Genomic DNA, 18,798 nt, shown 5'->3' with positions numbered 1-18,798 from the left:
TTATGCCGAAATTCACATTTAAAATAAAGGATTGAAGCATTTATTAGACCAGTGATTCTTAACCTAGGGTCCGCGGACCCCTCAAGGACCGTGAAGGGGGCCGTGGTACGAAAAAGGTTGAGAATCGCTGTGTTAGACCAATAAATAAGTGAACTCTTAAACTTGCGCTTCAAGCCTACAATAAAACATCGAACAAACTTGTTACTCTACTCCAAATTCTTAGACCTGTTACAAACTGTACCCAGTTCCGTCATCCCCATTTGCGTCATTATTTTTATCTTCGGTAATTCCTTATTGCAGGAAAATTACTTTCCCTAAATCATCTTAAAAGCTTTCAGCCTTATGTCGCTCTGTTTGCAAGTCTTTGGACTGAGTCTCTGACCGAATTCTGTGGACTGCGGAAAACAGCGGTGATGACTTTTCTTTTCCCTTCCCATCTCGACGTTGTTCGCTCCGGATCAGTATGGTAGGTAAATAAATTTAGAAAAATATCTACGCATTTCCCGAACAATAAATATTCTTATTTTGTGGTGAGGATTTATTCGCTTTGCCGTTCGTTATTCTTTTACAATTGCTGCTCGCCAACGGGAAGTTTTCCTCCTACATAGACACACGCACACACACACACACACAAACCGCGAAAGCTTCTTGCCTAGCGCAACAAGGATACACTAGAGCACCGACACCGTTGCGTAAAACGTCGCTTAAAGGAACGAGAACGGCCTACCAGATAGCACCGTTGGCAGACCATGCCGGTTCATCGCGTGGCTCTAGGCTCCTGCAAAGCAACTTGCAGGCAAGAACAAACAAGGATTTATGATTAAATTTCATATACACATAAATCCTCTTTATTTCCTCCAATATATAATAACCCGGGGATGAAGTTTCGTCCGTGTAGGCTCCTTCTTCCGGAACGAACTGGGCGAGGAAAAGCAACAGCGAAACGGAAAAGAATATTATCTCCTTACGAACTCCTTGTGCAATTTTCTTTTTCCCTCTCGCGCCACCCCAACGCAATGTGATTGTTTGGAGGCCTGCTTGGATCGATTCGCCACAGCAGCGGCGGCGGCGACGGACGGCCGCCTCCGCCTTTTCATGATTGAGTATGGGGGGGAGGCTCTTGGCAGAACACATTCATCATACGCCAAACCGGCATGGCAGCAGTGCGCGTGTTTTCCAGTGGAATCCCAACCCGACTCGGAATGTGGACGTGTTCGTATGTTCGTTCCTGTACGTCTTCACGTGGCAATTGGTTGCTATTTTCTCATTCGTTCCGGTTCCGGGAGTACACCCAACACAGAACCAGACGCCGGCGACTGTCTTTGATGTTTTCGTTCGAGAGAGAGAGAAAAGAAAAATGATCCCTCGAGGATATGTTTCCGATGGATGGGCCAGACCGATGTAGGATGGAAAAATGCCTTCTTTGAAGAAATAATCAGACAATTTTTTTCAATCCTCATCCAGTCTAAGTGATTTCTATTTTCTTCGTTTGGTTTCAATTTTTATTTATAGAACCCCCAAAACATGTGATTGTAACGGGTGTGATGATTCAAGGACATGGTTGAATCACCACTTCCACGTAGTGTTTTGCAGACTATAAAGCCGTTGATTTATTAAATATTGTTTGTCGTACATTTCTATACAAACAAAGTGGTCATCATACTTGCTGGTTACCACGACGAAATAAATTCACAAATCTTATAATTCCATATCTGTCTAATAGAGTTTTGCGAAAATAAAACATCTCACCAACTCTAATACGACAGCCTTGTATTCATCCACGGTACCTCTACTATTTAATAACAAATAAAAACGCAAGAAAAGTGCAGCAAAGTTTCGGGGTGAAAAAATCGCCGTATTTATCGTAGCATTTCAATTGCTCAACTCCACTCAATAATTTAACTCAATAATCCGTTTTTCAGACTGGCAATTTCCAGCACAAAACGTTTTCCCAGTTCGGTAGAACTTTATTTGAACTCTTATTGCTACAGGAAAGTTAACGAAAATAACGATTCCTACTTTTCTCCTTTCATAGACTCTTCCAGTGCCACATAACTGGACTGAATAAAATACTTACAATTCACTGTACCTACCGACTCTCGTGCAGTGGTAGAGGTGAAATATACATTATACTTATACATTTCGGGATCGTAGATTTGTTCTTTAACAAGCATAGTTTTTTTCTCTCGATTATATCTTCAGGCTGCAGTTTTCGGCTATCCCTACCAAGCGGATTTGGTTCTCTTACATTATGCAGTAAGTTGTTTTCTACCTTTCCACATTCCAAGAATAAAATTACTAAAATGTGATTTGAAGAGTTGGAGGTGTTTCAGCAATTTGGTGGTTGGCATTAGTAATAACGGAGATTCAGCAATTATTGTTTTGGCTTAATAAATTATATCCTATTATGTTAACAAACTAATGTAAAATTTCGATTGTCTGTAGAGTTGAAATGAGCATTTTCGCCCAGATTATAAAAAAAATAGTCTCAGCAGCTGGTAGAAGATTGATGCGCAAGCGTTACATTAATGTTGAAGAATTCCTGTAAAAATTTCTACAAAGAATCGAAATTGTTATGGTAGCAAATTGAAGTCTGTAGAAATTAAACTATAATCATAATATTAGTATAAACATGATCTAAATACAATTCGAAATTGCAGTGATGTATTATTTAAATAGAGGTTCGATTGGATTATTCAAAATCGTATTTTTGATCACATTTGGTCGTAATTTAGTTTAAGACATTGCATTAGAGCCGTTGCTAAGTACAGAAATACTCATTAAGTAATATAAACATTTGTACGTCTACTTCAAAAAGTTATATAGGACAAAACATATAACAAAACATAAGAAACGATTTCGCAAAGCCACTTACGACTTATCTCAGATCTTTGAATTGAGAATGCTGTATATATGGAATGGATATATCGGATTGATGTTTCTTTGCTTGAGGTATGATCACGAAAAATTTCAATTTTTATAACGATTTTTTTTAAATAGTTCTTCCTACGAGCGAGTAAAAGCGCTTTAACCTAGGCTTAATGAGCCAGGGCCAGGTGTCCCATCCCAAAGGACCTAAGGAGTGACATTAACCTTCTTAGCAAAGTCACTCGCAATGTTTTATCCCAACCCCCTATAAACTGAAATGGTCGGTATGGTTGTCCTCGTTTCTTCTTCATTTAAGTTTCAAAACGATTCATTGTTTGAATTGTTCATTAAATGAATAAATCAATTGCCGTATAACATTGAAACATCTTCAAACTCAACTCTGCATAGTAGGCATGGCCGTTTTAATATTTGCGAAATAAGAAAATATGCTTCAAATAATAATGATGACAAGAAAAACACTACAGAATAATTGCAGTGTTTTCCAGGATGCTTTTCAATACTGGTTGTGTAAGGGTTAGAATAGAAGAAAGAATAGAATTGAAAAGAATTTTTAAATAGTTCTTCCTAGACAACCCTGTGTTTCAAGTTCAAATCCAACTCCAAGATAGTGAACAGATGCAGTGACTGGAGACATTGTGGTGGGTGGGTCATGCTCGGCCAGGATGAAATGCTAGGCGACACTTTGGCAGTGAACACCTAGTATGGCGCCGGTGGGTGGGTACTTCAATTCCGACCTCATCACCGATATTGAAGCCGTCGGTGAATATCTACAGGTGATTGCTATACCTGGTGGCTATGCCGGCAGCGCAGGCCCTAAGCTCTGTAGATATACCTGTGTCCAGGTTAGATCTGCGGTCATGCCAGGCCCGGTCACGAATTCGGTGTAGGCGGGTGATCCACGTATGGGCATTCCCGATGAATCTCGCTGACTGTATGTACCTACCAGGAAGCAGTCCTCTCCGGCTGTGCGCTCCAAAAATTCAAGTGATATTCTAGCGATGCAACTGCCAACCGAACCTTTATGCTGGTTGTCTCAACAGGCTTGCGTGGTATAGGGAGTTCAAAATGATATTGAATTTTTAACGAAGCGGTGTCTGAATTTGTTTCGCATGGAATCTAGCGTCGCATTATGGTGGTTCAGAAGTCAATATTCACGAACTTATTTTTTTGTCAAAAAATGGTTGGGTATAGCTAAAAAGCACGCTCCGAAAATTTTTAATGCATAAACATATTACACGGTGTTCCTAAAACCGTTATTAACTAAAAAAAATGACCATAAATTTGGCATACGGCATTCGACAGATACAGTATCCAAGCATCTTCTCAGTGAATTTCAAAATGATCCATCGAGGGATTCGAAAGATATGGCGATTTGAAGTTTTATGATACGTTTCATAAGGCTACCAACAAACACCCACGGGTTTGGTCCAATCTCTATGAACAAAAAAATATTTGTCTACTTATTTAGTACATGGCATTCGAAAGATATAGTAATCAAGTATATCCCCTGCAAGTTTGGAAATATTTCATTGGCGGAATCGAAAGTTATAACGGTTTGGATGTGGTATGCGGTCATAGATGGGTTTTCTACCAGACTTCAAGCGTGAATCCATGTTTGTCCATTGACTATTTAGATCGTTTATACGTGTCGCGATTTTTAAAGGAAACCCTTGCGATTTAATTACATAAATATAATGTACAAATGGTGTTATTTATGTGATGGACTGAAAAAATATGAAAATAGGGTTGTCTACCAAACGTTAAATATAATGTGTAAATTAAAAAAAATAGATGAAAGTTGGAATGTTTACTTCAGAAGGCCATATCTCAATGGTATGTTGACTGATTCTAATATTCATTATTGAACAGGTAGACGTTTCATCGTTAATTTTCATCAAGAAGAATATAAAATAGAGTTGGCTACTTCAAACAATAGACAACTTAATTATTCTTAACTATATGTATTATCACTTTTTAGTAAATATTTTTATATTCAAAACGACGACCTATCAATTTATATACATTAGTTGAATGCAACGAACGCAAACTACAAGTCATGGAAAAATAAAACCATAAATTCAATACATATATTCAAAAATATGAAGGTATTTGCTGATTCAGATCAATTTATGTTATGATACGGTTTTTGTTGGAAATTTTGTACAATCGTGATTCGCTGGGTGGGTTGACAGATGTTAAAACTGGGGGATGTTATTAGTAGGGGGATCAAAGGGGATGTTATTAGTACAAGTTCATCTGCTCATATCTCTAACTATTGTCAGTTTTATTGTCGAATTGAATTTAACATGAGAATTTGACATTCAGATGTCGACAATGGACCAACTAATGGAGGTCCAACTAAAAAGCGGCTCCTGTTAAAAATTGAGCGACCAGCGAATACGACTATGTTAGTTTTAACATTTCATATATCCATAATTTGTAGTAAACAGCAATTGCAATCAACTAGTATATAAAAATTGATAGGCCGCTATTTTTAATACAAAAATAATCACTAAATAATTATAATACATATAGTTGAGACCAATTATATTGTCAATTTATTTATGTAGACAACTCTATTTTATACTCTTCATGATGAAAATTAACGATGAAACGTCTACCTGTTCAATAATGAAAAAAATTATTAGAATCAGTCAACATACCATTGAGATATGTCCGTTTGAAGTAAACATTCCAACTTTTATTCATTTTTTTAGTTTTCACATTATATTTAACGTTTGGTAGACAACCCTATATTCATATTTTTTCAGTGCACCATATAAATAACACCTTTTGTACATTATATTTATGTAATTAAATGGTAAGGTTTTCCTTTAAAAACCGCGACACGTATAAACGATCTAAATAGTCAATGGACAAACATGGATTCACGCTTGAAGTCTGGTAGAAAACCCATCTATGACCGCATACCACATCCAAACCGTTATAACTTTCGATTCCGCCAATGAAATATTTCCAAACTTGCAGGGGATATACTTGATTACTATATCTTTCGAATGCCATGTACTAAATAAGTAGACAAATATTTTTTTGTTCATAGAGATTGGACCAAACCCGTGGGTGTTTGTTGGTAGCCTTATGAAACGTATCATAAAACTTCAAATCGCCATATCTTTCGAATCCCTCGATGGATCATTTTAAAATTCACTGAGAAGATGCTTGGATACTGTATCTGTCGAATGCCGTATGCCAAATTTATGGTCATTTTTTTTAGTTAATAACGGTTTTAGGAACACCGTGTATTAGTTTCCAATTTCATCAGATAGAGAATGCCACCACTAAGTTTTTAATAGAAATAGATAGGCCATTGACTTCTTCAGACTCCAAAAAGTATTTCATACAATCTTGTGGAAGACACCAACTTTCTATCCCACTCCATTGAAAAGATAGTGTTGGTGCCCTCTATCTAGTAAAATTTTCCAGCTAAAGTTGCAGACATTTTTTTATATATTGTAACGAATAGTGTATAATAGTGTAATAGTGTATGTAGAATCTTGTGTATACAGCACCTAGAAGCGAAAATACGACCAGATTGACTTTCTCTCTGTAAATCATCAAAAAATCCCACGAAAAACTTGGAGCACTTTGATCCGCTATTTATACTTAGCCGATTTAGTTCAAATTTGGATTTCCTGGTGGGACTAGGAACTGACTCAAGGTCGGTCTGATGGGGTTCAGGAATCAGGAATCATTAGCGTCTGGCTCAAATGGCACGTTCCCCATGTCGATCGGAGATTTGTGCCTTGCCAAGAATCGTCTTTTCATCATTTCCTGATGGGAAGGATTGGGGAAGTGGTAAGGTTAGGGGTAAGGAAAATAACAGCACAGAACAATTAAAATAGAGCATTCTGCACCCCCGGAGGGATGCTGAACAATCTGCAGGTGCTACAATAGCAGTAATAAGTTGCATATCAAATGATATGATGTTCTGTAATCGGATTCACAAAGATCACAAGAATAATACTCAGCGCGCTGAATAGTAGCCAGGTGATAATTGAGTTTGTAATGTCCAGTCAGTGCCCTAACTAGAATATTGCAATTGTGCTTGGAAAATGCAACATTTTCGGACTCACATCCGGCAGAAAAGTCTTTGTTTGTACGCAAGTTTGCAAGCTACGCCATTGGTTGGCATGTTCGGATGCTGCCTAAGAGGCGAATTTTGTGCCTCATTCAACTTATCGACAGTGGTATAACTGGTTCTGGACTAACGAAGTCAGTCGCAGCGCCAGCTCTAGCCAATTCGTCCGCCGATTCATTTCCAGTAATACCGGAATGACTGGGTACCCACAGAAGGTAGATTTGAGTTCGACTTGCGATTACTAATTTCGATCTCGAATCTGCCGAACTAAGTGCTTTCAGGGCAGCGTGACTGTCAGTGCAAAAATAGATTCTTTTACCGCACCCTGTTAAAGTGCTGATTGCACGCCACACATAATCGCAAAGATTTCTGCTTGGAATACGGTACAGTTTCTACCAAGCGAATGAAATTGGTTTAATCTTGTTTCATGACAACCGACAGCAGCACCGGCTCGGCCCTCCAACAAAGAACCGTCAGTATAACAAACTACGTATTCTTCAAGCTGTCGCTCCATCCAGTCAGACAGCTATTCCTCGCGAAGAGGAATTCTCACATTGAAAGTTTTAAAACGAAAATTACATGTGAGTGTAAGGCTACTGAGAGCAAGTGTATACTCATCCCAAGTAACCATTAGGGGCCACAGTCTTGTATGGCCAGTTGCACGATCAATTGGGTTACTGTTCCAGAGCCCAGTAACCTTAAGACGGTATGCACAAGAAAGTGCTTCTTGCTTCAGAAACAGATGTAATTGTTTTATGTTCAAGAGTGCCTCTAGAGCAGCAGTAGGTGTTGTCGAGAACGCACCAGTCATCGCCATCAAGACCATCCTCTGAAAATGGTTTAACTTTGATTGGATTGTCATGACTTCTCCCTTCTGCCACCAAATAAGGCACCCGTATGCCAGTATTGGTCTAACAATTGTTGTGTAGATCCACTGAATGTACCTGGGTTTGAGTCCCCATGATTTGCCGGAAGCCCGTCTACATTGGCCAAAACTTTCTTGATCCTGAAATCGATGTGAGCTGTCCAATTAAGTTTTGAGTCAAGAATTACCTCAACGTACTTAACTTGATGTGCGATAATAATTTCAGAGTCAAAGAACTGCAATGGACGAGCTCCGGTTGTAAGCCTTCGTTGCTTGAAAAGCACCATTGATGTTTTATTTGGATTAACTGATAGCCCATGAATACACCATTGCTCACCAACACATAAGGCTTGTTGCATCAAATTAAAAAGTGTGTTAATGCAAATACCGGTGATCATTATATGATAATCATCGGCGAAACCATACTTCGGAAACCCAAGCTCATTAAGTTTCCTCAACAAGCCATCGGCGCCAAAGTTCCATAGAAGTGGTGACAGCACGCCACCTTGAGGACATCCGCAGACACTCAGTTTCCTTATCTCTACTTGTCTTAACGATGAGCACAGATGTCGGTTGCTAAGCATTGCGTGTCTCCAGTTCGTGACATATGAAGGTACTCCATGACCCGGTGCTGCTTCCAAAATGGATTCGAAAGACACGTTGTCACCTTCAATATCGAGAAAAACTCTTAAATTTGATTGCTTTTGTGAAAAAGCTATTCAAATGTTGTAGACAACATTGTGTAACAGGGTGGTAGTAGACTTCCCCCGCTGATATGCATGTTTCATTACATGCAGCGGGTGCTCGCCCAAGCTAACATCCCGAATGTAGTGGTCGATAAAACGTTCCACTGATTTGAGAAGTAAGGAGGTCAGACTAATCGGTCTACAGCTCTTTGACTCCTCATAAGTGACGCGGCCACCTTTAGGAATGAATTTTACAGTTATTTCCCGCCACGCTAATGGAATGTATCCCGTTGCAAGACTACAAGTAAGAACCATTTTCAAAATATGCTTGAAGTGTTCATATTCTTTTTGTAGTGGAACTTGAATGATTCCATCCTTTCCCGGAGACTTACACGGAGCAAAACTTTCAATTGCCCATTTGATCGATTCGGTTGTCTACGAGCAAATGCCAAAGAATCAGAACTACCTGAAAAGAACTCAGAGGCAGTCGTCAGTGATGACTCCGTACAGCCTGGAAAGTGTGTGTCAAAAAGGCAGTTGAGTACTACATCTTCGTCAGACGAGTATTCACCATCAGCAGTTCTAATTAAACTGACATGAAAATTTTTCAATTTCGAATGTAATTTATTTAATCTACTAGTCTCGTTGCGACTTGAGACATTTGTGCAGAGGCTTTTCCTACCACTTCGCTCAGAGGATCGAAGGGCATTTCTGTACGCTTTGCGAGCCAACTTAAATGTCTTCGACCCGTCCCTGCGTCTGCGATTCCAAGCTTTTCTGCATAACTTTTTCAGTCCAACAAGTTCGGTATTTCACAAAGGTGTGCCTCTAGAAGCACCTATAACTCGAAGCGGACAAGCCTCTTGGTATGATGCTACTATGAGTGAGCTTGTTGTATTCACGACCTCATCCAAGTCACTTGGAGATTCAATCGTCGGAAGATATCGATGAAACCTAGTCGCCAAGCCCTCTTCGTAGAGCTTCCAGTTCGTAGATATAGGATTACAATACTATAGGTGTGCGCCGATGAATTTTTAATCGGCGGCGGCATAAGCGACATTTTTGGCCGGCGGCGGCGGCGTCACGCCGTTGGACCCTATCGGCGGCGGCGCGCCGGCGTGTGTCGGCGTGACGAATATTGACGCCTAGGTAACTAAAAAAAATTCTTAACAGTACAATTCCTTTCCCAAATTTTCGGTTGCTATTGTAACAGACTTCACAGCACATACAAACAAACGTTACAGTTTGAAGAAAATCTAAAAAATCATCGCCCTCGATGTACTAGCGACATCTGTTGAACAGATTGCACAAAATGTAATTCTCGCAACCATATCAATCAACTGATGCTCCAATAGTGACCACCCTGCTTGCCAAATGCAAGATAATAAATGAAAGGTGGAACTATTTTTACAGTTGTAAAATTTGAAGAACGAAATAGAAAAATTGGCGATGTCGCATACTACGACTTCGCATGAAATAATGATTGCAATGGACAAATTTGAAGAATGCAGAGTAACGACTGTATTTCAATGACCAATAATAATTATTTATTGTTCTATATTTGGGAAATTAAGCAACGGTAAAACAGTTTTTGTTTTGTTTGAGGAAATTAATTGTTGTTGTCGTTTCATTGTTTTTTGTTTCTATTTAGTCATCTTTACCGTAAGCCCGGGGACAATTGACAGCTCCCATATATTGAATTCATAAGCAAATTTTGGGGTGATTTGGTAATGTCATGGCGGCTCCAATGGAGCAAAATTTGAAAAAGGCGCATCCCGTTTATTATGTTCAATATCTGTGGAAAATAATCAATTTAAGCATTTCTACCATTTCTTTTTGCTGCTAGAATTCTAATAAAAACGCAAATTCTATTCAAAACGAATGGTTAAGCTTGGTGGTGATGTACTTTCATTGGCCAAAATGTTTTTCATTTACATTTCTCGAGATAAAAAGCACCAATGATTTAACGGTTTCAAACTTCACACAACAAGAAAACCAAAACAAGTTTAGGAGGGAAGAGAACGGGTTGTTAAAAACAACGACTTCCAGCTAAATACACAATAAGATTTATGTAACTTTGCTGACGGTTTTCAGTTAGGGATAAATTTATTCTGTAATAATAGTTTTCTTTATTCACATTTTGGAATAAGTTTTTTCTAAATGTTGTTCTAGCCGCATTGACGGCGTTCATAACACACGTAACGAAACACGCTTTTCTCTTGAAACTTTTTTCGTTTCGTTGTTCGTGGTACTCACACAGAGAAGGCATACTAGCGCCACCATCAAATCGGTGGTGCATATATGAAACAAGAACTATCTGTCAAGTTGCCTCTGGATTGTTTACCGTCGCTCTTTTAGAATCCCGCAGATATCAGGAACCCTAACACGAGGCGTTATTATTGGCATTACTGCACAGAAATGTCACTTTTAATGATCGTGTAAGGACACCTTTCAAGGTAGACACATTACTTCATTTTCCAGGCTGATGTTTACTTTTACTTCTTGTAAGTACAAAATCGTCAATGATAAGGAATACGATTCCCTGGCACTACATTTTCTTACAATGTACGGTCTGCTTCTATCTTGAGTGCAATGTATGCTCGATTTGCTGGAATAATACAGAGCTACACCCTGACGAAACCTAAATATACAGTTACTATCAATCATAATCATTCAACGACTTGACGTGTTAGCTCCTGTTAGGTTGAAACTGATCACTAAACAAGTCTGATTGAAAATGGTCTGAGCGTTCTCTAGTTTTTGTAGCACCTGCACCCCGCCAATTTCTCCAGCAGTTCCGGGGACCAACGAATTCTAATCCATTGCATACATTCGATACACCGAATCAATTAAATTACTAACGTCCTGTTATGTGCTTACTCACCGATCGGCATCGTGTTGTAACTTAAGAAATGGTTGTGAACAACTCCCACCTTGGGCACTTCGACAAGAATGAATTTCACATTTCCGGCCCATATTGTTTGTTTTGGTTTGCATGAGATTAAAAAGACCGTAACGTTTTCGGGTGGGTGCGAAAACTAAGTAACGCAATTAGCTCTGTGTCATAATCTCACTAACGCCACCGATTTGTAATTGAAATCGACCGTTTTTTCTACGAGTGATGAAAATTCATCTCGTGTTACGTCTTATTTGTCTGTGATACCGGGCTGATGCAACTGACACTGAAAATCTTTCTTGAGTGGGGCTAGATCACACGATGAATAATTTATGAGACTAGAAATCTTACCCTCTGCATCGCCACATCTGTGCACCAGCGTCGCGAAAAGTCAAGATCACTTTGCTCAACTATTCTTCGAGAAAAAAAAATTAAAATAGGTGACGATTCAATCAATTAAAAATAAACCTCGTATTGAAAATAAATTTTGTTTTCACAAAACTAGTTCATGTAAAAAAAGACATTATACTGAAATGTTTAGTAGGTGGTTGTGTCTGAATATGTTTAATATTTTTATGATTCTAATTCATAACTTGATGAAACATTGATTTGTATTAACTTTATTGACTAAAACAGTCAAGAATAGAACGACTTGCAACGATTTTCGTTAATTCTCGTCGTGTTATCGTGATATTTTAGTCTTGAGCTTACCGTTGGATTTTTTACACAGAGTCACGTGTCTTATAGTTTTCTAAATTATTTCACGGACATGAATTGTGGCTAGGTAATGTATTTTGCTCAGCGCAGTTTCATTTAATTCCGAACATTTCTCTGAATTTTAACAAAGGAATAACAGGGTTACAGGTCCTAATAATGTCTTTGTATCTAATGCTCGTGCCTATGAGACTGGTTGCTAGCAGTTGTACACAATAGCTCACATAGAAATTTCAAAACCAAAAAGCAGAGCGAATAATTCATGAATGATAGTCTGAGTTCCTTGTAATTGTTTACGAAAATATAATAAGATTATGTGGAAAATTAATTACTTCATGAATTACATCATGAACAGTTTCACGAACTCGACTGGTGAATCGTGTGTAGCATATCAGGAATTAAGAATCGGTTAAAAATCAATAAATAATACACTGCGTTCCAGTGAAATTGATTACGTGCAAAGATTAGGATCAGGCACATAATCGTAAATTTCAGGCACATACATCTTGAAAGTGGAAGTTTTTTTTTAATTTGTGGACCATTTCACGCACACGAATGGTGAATTGAAACTTATATGCTCACAATCATAACCAGTTGACGAAGCAAGAATGGATCTTTGAATCATATAACGAGTGTCGTGTGATGGTTTTCGAGAAAATATCAAGATTATTTTAATTTTGTAATCCAATTGACGACCACTAATACCAAATAATGATCAAGATGTGATAAATCATCAATCAGTTAACGTCGTATATTCGGCCCATGGACAATGTTCCTAGATTTGTAGATAAAATTATGAGTCAACAATATTAGAGTTCGCGAATTGTCGGCGCGGGAAAAATGCATCGGCGGCCTTTCGGCGTCGGCGCACGTTAAAAATTACCGGCGGCGGCGGCGTGGCGCGGCGGCGCACAGGTCTATACGATATGTGACGATATCTAGCGAGACATTTAAATGATCGAACACGATGTACTTATGATCAGATAACGACGGTTCTAGCTCGTTTGGTACGAGCCAGTTTGCCAACTCATGCGTAATACTGTCAGAGCAGAGAGTTACATCTAACAGCTCTTCTCTACCAGCTCGTGGAAATATTGGGCGGCCTGCTGCACTATGAATGTGCAGATTTGGGCTGCTTAAGTATTCCATTGATTCGGTGCCTCTCAAATTGATATCTGACGCTCCTGCTGGGACTAGGAACTGACTCAAGCGCGGTCTGATGGGGTTAATTATTTTTTCTATACACACTATGCTAAGAGATTAAGAAATGTCGTCTGAGGGAAAAATGGGCACAACTCGTCAGGCTTTCAGGAAAATATCTGGTTTTGCTAAACGGTTGACACGATTCAGTTCTATGACTTATAAATCTTTACTAGGTCCGAATTTGACCTGGTCAAATTTAAAAACATACAAACCTAATTCTGGCCAAGATGGAAACATGATATGCTCTCGTCGTTAGAATCGCATACCATTTAACATGTGTCGAGCACCTGATTAGGTAGAATCATTTTATACGTTGTTCGTTAACCATGGCAATCACTAGCGAGAAAGGACTGCTTTTTTGAGAGTTTTAATGCTCAGTCTTTTATCAAATTTATTCTACATTATGTTGACATCAATTTGTTTAAATATTTTCTAGCATATCCACAAAACTATTACATAATACACGCTTGTTTAGAATATTTCGATTTTTTTAGTTTTCAGAAAAATTTAGAAGGGATGGGGGAGATTGTAGAAAAAGAAACGTCAGCCACGATGTCGTTACGATTGCTGCCTCTGCCACAGTATTGCTCCGCGTATGCTTCCCAAAAAAAATCCTCAACCAAGCACGAAAGACGAAAAAAGTTGCTGTATAAATAGAAATTCAAAAACGTTATTATAAAGACAGTATTTTTGTATACTTCCTTCCGGGCCGCCTTGACGAGTCCCGCCCCGATTCTCCACGGTTTCCCTTCGCCTGCGAATGTTGATGATCCCTTTTCTTCCATAAACCTCCTTGAAATTCGTGTCTGGCACTTGGTGAAGCAAATAAAAATTGAAAGTTCCGAAAAGGTACTGCCATTGTACTTCTTCTGCGCATTCGATTCGGTACCTGTCACAGCTTCGAAAGAAAACCCAAAGAATTGTGACTTATTTTCTCGAGGATTTTGAGTAAATCATCGTTGATAATGATGGCGGTATTGTTTGGCATGGGAAAGATGAAAACTTTATTTATTCGTTTGTGCGCCGCAACCAAAAAGTAAAGTTTGGCGGGATTGTACCAATTATTTGTTCATAGAAACTGAGCAACGAATAGTAACTAGTAGCTTTCGAAGCTTGCTTCAGAGCATCAAAATAACAGGTTCACCGGTAGTTCGCTAGATATTATCGATTCAACTAGTACCTTCATTATTTACCCGAATTGTTTATATTTTATCGGATTGATCAAACTAAAATGAAATTGATCAATTGAATTCCATGTAGGATAATGGTTGAATGGGGTCCCTTATTGTAACAAATGTAAGCAAGCAAATAATTCATGATGTACATTGACCAGACAGAACACATCCCGGGTCAAACCCAGAAACTCATTTGTGGTTAACCGGAAAGAAAATTAATAGCCGTTTCACCAAGTGTATATTTGACTGCGGTTAGGAACCCCCACTTTGTTTACTTTACTTCGAAATTACCTCCAAAACAATCGATAATCATCAACATCGCATTAAAAGACAATTAACAAATTTCATACTCAACTCGACTCAGCTGTTCAACAGTGTTGCTCGTCCTAATTTAAAGCATATTAAAATATACGGTCTCGTTCCCTACCGCATTGTGGTTTCCCCGGTTCCGCACTCACCTATCCTGAAAAAGTCCAGTCGTGAAACCACCAAACTTCAAACAAAAAAAATCATTCTCATTTACTTACGCTTTCAAATTACCCACCCCGTTCTCGACACCACCTTCCGCACGGAAGCGGAAAAATTCTTGAGGCAGGTCATTGTCGGCAGCTCGCCTGCCGTCATCACCACTTTCCCAGAGAGTAGCAGCACCAGCCGGAGAAGCTTCCTCGTCCAAGGTCCTGTAATTATACAATCAGGAGAAAAGTTTATCCAACCTACCAACCCCCCGCTTTCCACCCTGCCTTGGTTAGCAAATTACGTGGCAGACTCGTCTCAGTTCAAAAATCCTCGCTACCAATGTTGGTGTTCCTTTCCACTGTCTGGGGTGTGAAAATTACGCCAAAGAATAGCAAAACAAAAAGTATGTAAATGAGCCAAGGCACCCTTCAAACCCCGGTCCCCGGAATCCCCCCCCCGGATCCAACCGGGTTGATGAAAGAAAACCCGAACTCTCATTTCCACTTATTAGCGCGACTCGACGACGCGCTGCATTTCCAACTCTCAGCTGTTTTAATTTTCATTGAGGAAAATTAAAACGAACAACGAAATGAAAAGTCTTTCGAGCTCGCGCTGGTTTGAGATCGAATGAGATAGCAAACCAGCTCGGATTGTGAATCGGGCGTCCCGTTTCGGCACCGAATGTCGACCGTAGATTTGGCGAAGCAAGCCAAGTGTTTTGTGGGTGTCGTGGAAAATTTTCTCGAGTGTTGGTAGGGATGCTGCAGGAATGGGTGGCGATCTTTCTGCGCTGGTAGTAGTTCAAATTCACCACTACGTGTAGGAAAGCACGAACAGATTCGCCATTTGTTTTATCTTTGTGATGGAAATCGATTACCACCACCGTCAAAGGCACCTGCCAACACAAATGTAGATCGCACTTCTTAGGAAATTAATTAAAGCGAGATGCCCGCTTGGTTCGAGAGCAACTTTAATGAAAAGAAACCTGCAACTGCAACGAGTGCAAAACAGACTATTTAGCTGCTGAGAAGTAGAGGAAATTTAAATACTACCATGCCAATCGTGCCGGCATCCTTCTCCACCTTTGACTGGTGGGTCGGTTGTGAATGAGAGTGAAATTGTTTTTCCTTCCTGGCCTAGACGACGCGCTAGCCTTGATTGCTTTGCCAGAGTTTCACGACGCTGATGTTTTAATTCTGAGCTCTGGCGTAGATTCTCCAGACACAGTAGAGAAAGTTTCCCGGCCAAGCAAACACTTTGCGCACCCCGACTCCATCCTCCTCCTCCTCTTCCACGGTAGTATTTACGTCGGAGAAAGAGAAGGTGACATTGCTCTAGTCAGCCACCGCCCGCCACAGGTCGGTCCAGTGCTATTAAATATTTAGCAGCAAAAATGGGAAGGCTGTGGGGTAAGTGGACGAAATAAACTTAAAACAAGGTCAATGTTAAAATTTAAATTAGTCTCACCGAGTTTGGGAAAGTTCGGGTTGTGGGTTTTCGGTGCCCTTACCGCACTTTATAATGGGTTTTCGCAGAACAAGTTGGTGGATAGGATGTTGCTTTAGCATCGCTCCTACCTTATAATAAGTTATGTAGAATAAATTATGTGCATAAGGTGAAGAAGTTCTAAATGAATATCATAATAAAAGTTCCTGTTGGGTACATAATGTCTAGTCCAGTATAGTCTACACATACACAGCCAATACATGTAGGGATCCTGAAAAATTGCAGACGTTCGCCTACAATTTTTCTTGTCAATCATTAAAGCGGCCAGGCCAACTGTGCAGCGTACAAAGTGAAGATGATTCAAAATATATATGGAAATTAATTATTCATTTAATGAAGAATTTAAGCAACGAACTAATTCAAACCTTGAATAAGGAAGAAACGTGGACAACCCTACCGACCGTATAACAATTTCAATTTGATGGGGATATGATAAATCGTTGGGAGTGACTTGGCTAAGAGGGTTAATGTCACTCCTTTGGTCCTAGGTTCCTGGGATGGGATTGGTACAGAAGTATTTAGCCCTGTCCTGGCAGTTGAGCCTAGGCCTTTACTCGCTCTACATCTTGTTCTGGCTCGCTCTCTGCAAAGAAACGTAAAACATAATGTCTAACGCATTTAGAGATATGAAGATGAAATTTTTATTTCTAAATCAAAAGTTCCTGTTGGATGCGTAATGTAGAATTTAATTGCCATCATTATGAATTTGGATGTCAAAAAACCACGGTCAAACGTACAGAAATTCATTATCATTAACAGATTTTAAACACTGTAGAGGAGTGTACCCGGTTGTGAGTCGGGTGTATTTTTTACCTATATTTTCGTTTCAATAATTTGACTGCTAATTTCTATATATCGTTCGAAGGGAGTTACAAATACCCAACATTTTGCCAAAGAAATTTAATTTGGATTTAAATAAGAAAGTTATGAGCAATATTCTGAGAAGATGGTCGCAAAACATTAAAAAAGCGCTAGATAGAGAATTTCTTCAGCTACAATTTAAAAAATGCTTTTTACATTTCTAATAAAAGAAATGTATAGGATTCCCTCAAACTTTGAAAACTTTTCCGAGGTCCGGAAGGCCGAGTCTCATATACCAATCGACTCATCTCGACAAATTGTGACGAAGTTTGTATGTATGTGAGTGTGTGTATATATGTACATTAATGTCATGTAATTATCCTAGCAATTGCTGAACCGATTTTGATGAAACAAGTTGAAAGGCCTAACGTGGCAGTTTGACACTATTATTTTTGTTTTTCGATATTTTGTTTGCTTTCTAAGATATGGGTGATTTTGTAAAACAGAACATGTTTGAAGCAAATAACTTTCGAACAAAGCTATCACGTCGCACAAATAAGAAAAGAAACATAGAAAGCTTATAAAAATACCTTTCTAACAAGCTATAGATTGTCAAAATCCGTTCACGAGCGGCAGAGATATTCAGCATTTTGAATTTTTATTGTTTGCTTACCAATTTCCACTAACTAAAAATAAGATCATTACATACTTTACTGGTGTTTTAGGAGCTAAGCTAAACCGATTTTGAATATAGGGGTGTGGAAACACGTCTACGTGATTCAAGGAACTCGATTCTGAAAACATTTTGTTAATTACCTCAATTATAAATGAACTATTTCTCAAAAATTAATTTGTAAGTTCTTCAAAGACAAAATAATGTGTGACTTTACCTCATAGTGAAACTTTTTCTAGTGTTCATGTATTCATCCTTTAGATTAGACGTTGCGTTCAACTGTGAGGTAGATGTTGGAGGGTATATTAGTTCACAGATCATCAAGTAATCCACCTAGTAGTCTGAAAAAAGATTTCTCATATAATTATACTCGTAGCAACTATAACCTTATATTTATACGGCACTAACAATCATTTGCCATTTCTCACACGCCCCCCCCTCTCACTCCCACTTACTCGCTAACTCTCTCTCACTGTCACTATCTGTCTCTTTCTTCCTTCGTTTACGTTGCAACTGTCACGATTCACATCTTCTTGCTGTTTCTCTATCCATTTCTAAGTTGTGCGATAAGATCTTCAGCTGATCTGAAATATTTATTAATGTCCAACCATGTGTGCGATGTCATTGTGGAGGTTTAACAAGACAAAACTATTTTTTGTCTGCCGTTACCCTGTAAATATTTTTTTGCATTTTAGTATAAAAGAAAGCCACTCGTGAAAACAAGTTTAATATTACATCCTACTTGGTAAATAAAATATTTGTGGTCCTGAGAAAATTTGCAAAACTTTTATATTATGATAAAACCATAACTATTTTCAAATGTTTACACCCT

General features: G+C 38.9%; 1 protein-coding gene across 1 annotated transcript in view; it reads right to left on the bottom strand.

Moving 5' to 3' along the window:
• LOC131688174 (uncharacterized) overlaps window positions 1–18,798 on the bottom strand; it is a 147,090-nt gene that overhangs the window by 14,848 nt on the left and 113,444 nt on the right. Inside the window, exons 3-4 of the mRNA XM_058972340.1 lie at window positions 15,055–15,207; window positions 14,986–14,990 (exon numbers count right to left, since the gene is read on the bottom strand). Of these exons, the coding sequence (XP_058828323.1) occupies window positions 14,986–14,990; window positions 15,055–15,207 (158 nt within the window). The remainder of the gene's footprint in view (window positions 1–14,985; window positions 14,991–15,054; window positions 15,208–18,798) is intronic.

This window comes from Topomyia yanbarensis, chromosome 3 (genome assembly GCF_030247195.1).
Source record: "Topomyia yanbarensis strain Yona2022 chromosome 3, ASM3024719v1, whole genome shotgun sequence".
Taxonomy (NCBI): Eukaryota; Metazoa; Arthropoda; class Insecta; order Diptera; family Culicidae; genus Topomyia; species Topomyia yanbarensis.
The sequence above is the reverse complement of the archived record's forward strand: the minus strand, read 5'-3'. Positions and strand labels throughout refer to the sequence as shown.